General features: G+C 46.5%; 1 protein-coding gene across 1 annotated transcript; it reads right to left on the reverse strand.

The window, feature by feature from the left end:
- Positions 1–5,810: 5,810 nt before the first annotated feature.
- On the reverse strand, positions 5,811–8,105 carry LOC101774016 (serine carboxypeptidase 2). Its single transcript, XM_004959460.2, has 8 exons — positions 7,709–8,105; positions 7,512–7,619; positions 7,133–7,407; positions 6,754–7,020; positions 6,517–6,626; positions 6,321–6,416; positions 6,099–6,207; positions 5,811–6,013 (listed from the first exon to the last, which is right to left on the reverse strand). Exons 1-8 carry the CDS (start codon positions 8,103–8,105, stop codon positions 5,852–5,854), a joined length of 1,524 nt encoding a protein of 507 aa, XP_004959517.1. The 3' UTR covers positions 5,811–5,851.
- Positions 8,106–8,640: the final 535 nt, after the last annotated feature.

Raw genomic sequence — 8,640 nt, forward strand, 5'->3', positions numbered from 1 at the left:
AAATGGTACAATATCATAATACATCCAGCTCATGTAAAAGATAAAAAGTTGCAGATTTCTCGGCATGTTTAGTCACAAAACTACACTCTTTAACTTAACCATTGATACGATACGAGTTTTTTTTAGTAAAAGAAGCTAAGGATTTTCCCCCAATCATTCTCTTCTTGCCTCTTGGTTCTCCTCAACACTCATAAATTCTGTCAAATAAACAATAAAATAAAAATTGAGATTAGTGTTGAGTAGATGCAACCAGGTGCAAAGTATGTTACACATATTTCTTATTCAACGCTCCATCAGTTTCTACAAAACCATGTGGAGCTATCAAAGCCATAAAACTAGGCGGTACAAACAGTTCCATACTTCTTGAATAGCATAAGTACCACAATAGAAGGTGAAGCAATACATGCTTTGAATCTACGTATTAGGAGGAGTAGCAAAACTAGAACAAAAGGTTGGTCATGGACGGCTAGGCTGATATTAGAAAGCAGATAGCAGATTACCAAAGAAAGGAAAAAAATATGTGAATCATCTCTAATCTATGCAGAATTGTTCGGTATGGTAGTGCAACCACTAAATAACAAGTATGGTAGTGCAGAACAAAGAAAAGTGCAACAGTTCACCAAAGTATTCAAGCAAAGCACAAACAAGTCACTAGAATACGGCTAAGTTACCTTGTTGAAATATAAACGGTGGCTACCAACCGGAAACAAAGGCCATTTTGGGTAAAAGAAAATATGAATTATTTGCACACACAAAATATGCATTGGAATTCAAGCACACATAAAAAAATATGTCGAAGTTCAGACTCAAAAGTCACGAAATGTCATGGCTGCTGTTGGAACCATAGTTCTTTCATTCTTCAAAAGTTCTGTTTTGTTTCTTCCAAATGAAAGTTTTCTCCCACCAAAAGAAAAGATAGTTTTCCAAAGGACTAAAGTATACTTTCTCAAATATGCTTACAGTATGCTATGAACTGACAAAAGAGAAAGCAGTACTCTCTCACAGAGGATAAAAGGATGCATACCAATTGTCATGAGGTATCTATGTTCAGAGTTAACATTTGATTCAATAACTAAGAGAGAACTTGTTTGACAATATAGTGATTAGTGAGAGTGAGTGTAAATAAAACCACAAGCCAACAACACAGAGATAGCTACTATAATTACAAGCAAGTTTACAATAGTGTACTCACAGTCGCTGCTTATCTAGAAACATAGTTACTGTGTCAGATCTAGTATACTAATCTGCAAAGAAAGAATTCCACATTATACACTCCATGTGCTTGGATTTTTTATGTAATCAGTAGAACATCCAGTTCAGCTGGAGATTTGTTCAAATTACTTGAGCACCTGGATGTACCTATGCTTAATCAATAGAACAGTGTGCTCTAGATGTACCTGTGTTCCAGAGAATAATTTAACCAACAGGTAGCAATAGGTTAAGAGGACTGACATGAGCATCCAAATTAAAACATTGATGCTTGCAGGCAAGTAAACATGGTTTATACATACCGCAAGATTACACATAATTCAAAAACAGGTGGCAATAGATTATACGCATGCAGATAGTGGGTAGAGCAGCCACATAATTAAAAAAATCCAATAATAAGTATATGAAGCAGACAAGGACATGATTTATACATACTGCAAGAGTATACAATTGTTGACAATAGCTTTAAAAAAAGAATAGCCACATGCAACATTCATAGGCTGACCTAAGTATCTTCAAATTACCTAAGCAGATAAAACAATATTGACTTCAAGTCTGAGCTAAAGTGACAAACCATTAAAGCACTTGGATATACTGATTACTGAACCATTAAAACACTTGCATGTGAAATGGATGGAATCTGCCTGCAGCACAGGTGAAAGAATGGAGATGTAATGAAAATTTGAACTTCTGCTACAATAATTGTACATTCAAACTGTTATAATACTTTATTTTGCAGTAATTTGTGGACCTGAATTCCTTCTAGAATCGGTGGCACACAAATATGGAAAAACGGGGTGTACCGAATGTCTAAACTTCTGCTAAAATGATTTTGCACATTCAAACTAGTAATACTTTGCATCAGTTTGGACGCATTGAAATGCGCTCTCGAACAGAAGTAAGCTTCATATTCAAGTAACCCTCTACATGCATGTGAAACAAATAAGACCCTGCAAACTCAAATCACAAGGACACAAGTTAAGAAACATCACAACAGATGTGCATTCCCATCTGCGAATGCAAGTGGTCTCTACATTAGGGAGGTGCAGCACAACTAGAATTCAAATCAAAGTTCCGACACAAGCATGGAGATGCTAACTTCAAGAAGTCACAACGTAGGCACGACGAGTACAAATCCTAGGCAAACCCAAGGCAACAGTTGAGGAGGAAGCAGAGAGAACTCACATCATGGATGCGGAGGCGGCGGCTGAGCTAGAGATCTCGTAGGTCAAGATGTCCACGGTGGCCGTGACAAGACGGCAAGAGACGGAGCCGCGTGGCTAGGACGGAGACACGGTGCGGCCAAGACGGAGGATGCACGGAGTGGCTGGGACGGAGATGGAGCGCACGGCTAGGATAAAGATGGAGTGCACGGTCGGGACAGAGATGGAGCGGCGCGGCCTTGACGGACGTGGCTGGGACGACGGAAGCAGAACGACGGAGGCGGAGCGGTGCGGCCAGGATAGAGTGGCGCGGAGGTGGAGCAGAAGGGAGCCGCTCAGGGAAGAGACGCCCAGACTCGAGAGGTGGGAAAGTGCTGCCCCGAGGAAAATGCGTGGATAGGGTTCTCGTACCCTCGGGTGTGGACTTCTAAAGGGAGTGTTGATTTAGCCCGTGCCCAATTTTCCGCGTGGGCTTTCAGCCTAGGGAAAAGGTCGGATTTCTCGCGGGATCTGGGTTCCCAAATTAGACCTAAAGGGTACGGAGGGGGACGAGTGGTCCCGACATCCTGTCTCAAAACGTTTGTTATGCCTGATTAGTCCTCCCGATACCGACAACAATTTGTCTCTGCCAACGCCGTCTATGCCAAGGCTACGTGACATCTCTCGGGAACAATAATCCAAACGGATTTGATCGACGATCTGGAGATCCATGAGGTCATATTTTTATCAAATTCCGTTTTCCAAATAAGGATGGTGGGTTCCAATGGATTTTATTTGTGCGTTTGTTATGGGGCCACGGTACCTAAATTTAACGAAAGTTTTGTGAAATTTGTCCAAATTTATGTTATTTTTGTCATAGATAAGTGACGTTTTGGAATTATATTGAGTTAACCATCTCGAACTTATAGATTACTATCTTCTTTTATTTGCTTTTTTTTACTGAACACACAGGATACATGCAAACGCTAACAAAACACGCATGCATATTAACCCTATCTCTATTGGCAGTGGAATTTGTGGTGTGATACCTTTTATGGAGACGAAACCAGCTATTTTCATTACTTAATCAAAATAATAACATTGTTTGTATATAAAAAACTAATAAATAATTAATATTATGATTTTACTTTTTATTTTGAAACTAAAGGTAGGAGCACTGCCGCATCATTTAAGAACAAGTTGCCCCGTATCAATTGAAATGAGGCCAAACCATATAGAGCTCAATTAATTAGGGAAACTGAGAAAAAACCACACACAACGCTTGCAACACCTGGCTAAACTAGGCCTAGCACCGCAGTAGAAGACTTAACTACCTAGCTGAACTAGGCCTACAATGTTCGAAATCGTAGTCGAATCCAAACAAAACAATACAATGTCGGATCAAAGCTTGCAGCCGCGCAACCACCAACATGTATGGTTGGATCTCCAAAGCAATGTCTTCAAGAAGAACACGACGTAAATAGCGTCATCGTCGCCCGTCCGGCGAACCAAAGTAGATTTTCATCTGGAGAACCACCAGGCCATACAGAAGCACCACGACAACACCTTCAAGAAGGGAAATGACGCCTAAGGGCGTCGTCGTCGCCGACGCCAGCACGAGGCAAGCAAGGCTTTCGCCAGGCGCTCCTGCATGGGTGGGTGCTCACGCCCCAAGAGCAAGCCACGAGCGGCAGCATCGACGAAGCGCCGCTCGCCGCCTACTGCTTGGCAGCGTCAGGCCAAGGCGCATGCCGACCCTCCCCCCCCAGACCGCCTGTGGCGGCCACCATGGAGGGGGCGCTACACCAAGCTAGTGCCATGCCCATGGGTAAGCACGGTAGGGCCGGATCCGGCTCAGCTCGGGCGAAATCCGGCAATCTCGAAGCACCACGAGGCGAAGTATCGATGGACACCGAGAGGAGGCGCCCGACCACACAAGCAGCTGCAGACTGCACCCATGCCGTAGACCTGAAGCGCCAGTGCGAGCAAGTGCCACCGCAACAATGGAGAGCAGCTCGAGATCTGGATCTGCGAAATACAAGATGGAGAGGAGAAGGAAGATGGGAGAGGGAAAAGAGGAGGGAGGGGAGCGGGAGAAGGGGAGGGCCGCCGCCACTGCCCAGGGCTGGCGACGACGGCGGCCTGCTAGGCTGCTGCTTGGGGGCGGGCTGCAGGCGGTGGGTTTGCCCCCGAGTTGCCTCGATGGAGACGACACGGGGGAGAGGTAGGGGCTGTTTGGGAGGCATAGGCTAAACTTTAGCTCCTGTCACATCGGATGTTTGGACACTAATTAGGAGTATTAAACATAGACTAATTACAAAACTAATTACATAACCCCTAGGCTAAATCACGAGACGAATCTATTAAGCCTAATTAGTCCATGATTTGACAATGTAGTGCTACAGTAACCATTTGCTAATGGTGGATTAATTAGGCTTAATAGATTCGTCTCGCGATGTAGCCTAGGGGTTCTGCTATTATTTTTATAATTAGCTCATGTTTAGTCCTCCTAATTATCATCCGAACGTCCGATATGACAGGGCTAAACTTTAACCCCTGCTATCCTAACACTCCCGTAGAGTCTCCGCCACTCCGCCCCTTCTTTCTCCTCCAATATGCAATGCTATGATTTTACTCCTTAGCCCTTAGGGTTTCAGGAAGTCCTAAGTCCATCAGGTCCATTTCGCTAGGTGGCATTTCAAAGCTTTGTTGCCACTTGTTTTGCCAGGAAAGGAAAAACGTGTTTGCTTTTCTTGTCGTGTTCTCTCGGGGCCTGCTCAAGCGACTTGTTGCTTGCTGCAGCGGGTGAACCAAATTGGCTCTCTGCGGCATGCAAGGCAAAGTTCACTTGTTAAAGCAAGGCGAGGCAAGGATTGCTTTGTAACCGAACATGTCCTTAGTTGTGAGTTTTTTCTTTCACAATAAAGACCAAATCTTGTGAAATTTCATTAAAAAAAACCTTTGATCCGCGTTTCTAACTGTTTGTTGAGTATTTTCAATCTTGGCAAATGCTTAGCATGAACATAAGATGGGAGTGCTCCATTGGAAATAAAGTAGTACAAATTTTTTGTTAAAAAAAACACTCGTCCTATACTTAAGCTAGAACCTTCGCACCGTGAGTTGCTTTTTTATATATTTTTTTCTCAAGCAGCCGACAATTTTTTATTTACTTCGGTTATTCCTAGGGTGAATATAAATTAGCACAAAGAAATCTCCGACCAACATTTTCCAACCATAAAAGATCGCAAGCTCTTCTCAGTTCTCTCGTCATTTGGGAAATAAATAGCTGTCGAGAAATGTCCCAATTTCATCTAAAAAAATCCTAGCTTGGTCATTTGAGAAAAGTACAAAGAAATTCAATAACCACCAACCATGACCATTCTCTAAAAAACACTTTGGAGATCATGTACTGTAAGTGCGTAGCGGAATTTTATTTGTATCTCCTCTTGGGATGTGGACTTCGAGCGAGCCTTGACTTTTTTTTAGAAAGCCAGCTCTTCTCACGACTGCGATAGTGAAACTGCAGGTGGCAGCATGCCTTTCAGGAAGGAGTAGAAGAGAACTAACGATCTCTTAGGCTGGAAACTGGGTACCAGGTGACCAGCTCCCCTCACCGACGCAAACGTGAATCCTCCCTTGTATTGCTGAACGTAGCCTCCAACCTGTGTGACAAATAAACCATCAAAGTTCATCAGCACATAGCGATCCTATTCCATCTTCATTCTCAGAGCTGAATCCTCGTGTTACCTCGTTGGCAGGGGTGTACCAGGGGCGCCATGGCTTTGTGACGGTGAGATTTAGATCGTTGACGGAGTACCTCGTTGCCGTAATCGGGCACACATCGTCCATGTCGCCACTGACAATGAATTAGCCACGGTATTGTGAAAAAGCAAAATCGAACCTTCCGATTTTTCTTCTTTTATGGTTCGAGTTGCATAGTGTGACAGAAGTGCAGACGATGGAGGTTACCTGTACAACCACACTCGCAACCCGGTTTTGACAAGCCACGAGAGCGTTGGCACCATGGTCACCGGCGCCGCTTCCCAGTCCCAGGACAGGTTACCACTGACCAAATGGCGGCACAAGGTTTAAGGCATACGGGCAGAGTTTGGTTTGACCAAGTCGGGTTGGCCAAAATCCTTATGGGACATATTACAGTACTCACGCGCAAGTGGACCAAGGTGTGTTGATCCGAGCATGGACGGCATTCTGCACCTCAAGCCTATTGAAGTAGTTTGGGACGTAGAACTCGATGCACGGATCGTAGCCAGGTAACTGTCTCAATTTCAGCAGCCAGCATGTCACCGAGATGGACCAAATTTATCAACCGTGGGTGCCTGGATTCTACTAAGAACTTGAGGGAAGAACACATCTTTACATACTAGTAGGATATGGTACTTACATAACCACTGGAGTAGGTCGTCCCATTGGGGGCCTGGATGCATATCGGAGCGTAAATGTTGTAAGGATCGATTTGGCCGGCGGTAGTAAAGAAGTTTACGGGGTCGAACGGCGACTTCGCCTCGTCGCACAGAACGCCGTCGGACGGGCCGAAGCTGCAGTGCTCGTTAATGTTGGCCCACATCTCGTCGGACATCACGCCGTGGTTCCACAAGAACTCGAGAGAGCCCTTGTCGTTCATGTAGTTATCAAGGAACGGGTTGCCAACCTGAAACCGATTGATCGAGAAGCGGCGCAAATAACTAGTATGGTCTTGCTTGTTGAATGAGCTGCAGCTGAAGTTTGCCTAAGTTGCCATAGTTATCGTCTTATCGACTTACGAAGATTCCCTTGAGGCTCGTGGGGTTTTTGCCAGTGAATTCGCGGACGGCCACGATGACGGCGGCAAGCTGCGGGGCGTAGTGCCCGGCGTAGCTCTCGCCGGCGATGTAGAAGTCGCGGCCCTTGTACTCGGGGAACCGCTCGAGCCAGTGAAGCAAGAAGTTGTACGAGTCCACCGCCGTCCTCGCGTCGCCGCTTTTATCGTAGTCCGATGACGTGTTCGAGTACGAGAACCCAACTCCGGCCGGCGACTCCAGGAAGATCACGTTGGCCACTGCGATTCATGCAAATAGACCAGCGGGTCGCAAACAATTTACCATAGTCACTGGGTTCAATGGCTCAAACTAGTATGACACTGATCGATCATCAGTCACGCACCATTGTTCCAAGCGTGCCTGTTCCTGCGCAGCGTCTTGCCGTCGGGGTTGACACGGAACGGGCCGAGCTCCCTCATCGCGCCGGCTCCCAGCGACGAGCACCCTGGCCCTGCGCGGGAGTGCAAGATCGAAAAACCGTATACACAGATTATATCGCTCGCGCCGAGCGCCAAATTACATACGGCAAACGCCCTTTACCTCCGTTGAGCCAGAGGACGAGGGGCTTGGAGGCGGCGTCGTAGGGGGACTCGACGAAGTAGTAGAAGAGCGCGCGGCCGTGCTCCTCGTTCACCGTTACGTAGCCCGAGTACTGCTCGAAGTTGACGCGAGGCGGCTGCCCCGGCAGCGCCTTGATCCTGTCGGCCTCCTTGCTGCCCTTGGGGTTCTTGCAGTACGTGGGAAGGTGGCCGAAGCTGCTCACGGGATCAGCCCATGGGTCCGTCTCGGCGGAGCCGTCCGAGCTCTGGACCCGGGACCGGGACTTAACGAACTGCCTCAGCAGCGCGGCTTGGTCCAGGGCGGCGGCACTCGTGATCGGTACGGCGAGTAAGAGGAACGCGAGGAGAACGCAGTATGAGTTGTACTTCCTCCCCATCTTGTTCGTCAGGTGATTAGTCTAGTGATCTCCTCGCTGAGAATGTAAAGACCGTTTGGTGTTTATATAGTGCTGTGGCATGGAGACATCAGACATTGTCTCCGGACATGTTACCGACCTGAATGTTGGTGCTTGGACTCTCCGAAATCCGAGCGGCATGAGCTAGCTATACTATACGTTGCTCATCGATCGATGTTCGACTTGTTCAACCATATTGCCAAGATTTGCGATTGCGTTAATTCCTTCGGATTTCCAAGCATCTTCCTTACAGCCTCCAGCTGTCGGGCACAACCGCCAACCGGCGTTCAACAATGGAGCTTCCGACATCGACGAGACGACGACGATTTGTCTCTCCCGGCGACGCCGTCGATGCCGGGGTGACATCTCTCTCAGCAACAACCCAAACGATCAGATCGATGGTGTCCAGACCGAGGTGGCATTTCTGTCAAACCTGCAGGCTCAATTCTGCATTATTGTTGATATGCTAGCTGTCTTGGAGTATATTGCAATGGATGGGAAATGAGCTTGAAGTTTC

Source organism: Setaria italica, chromosome II, assembly GCF_000263155.2.
Source record: "Setaria italica strain Yugu1 chromosome II, Setaria_italica_v2.0, whole genome shotgun sequence".
NCBI lineage: Eukaryota > Viridiplantae > Streptophyta > Magnoliopsida > Poales > Poaceae > Setaria > Setaria italica.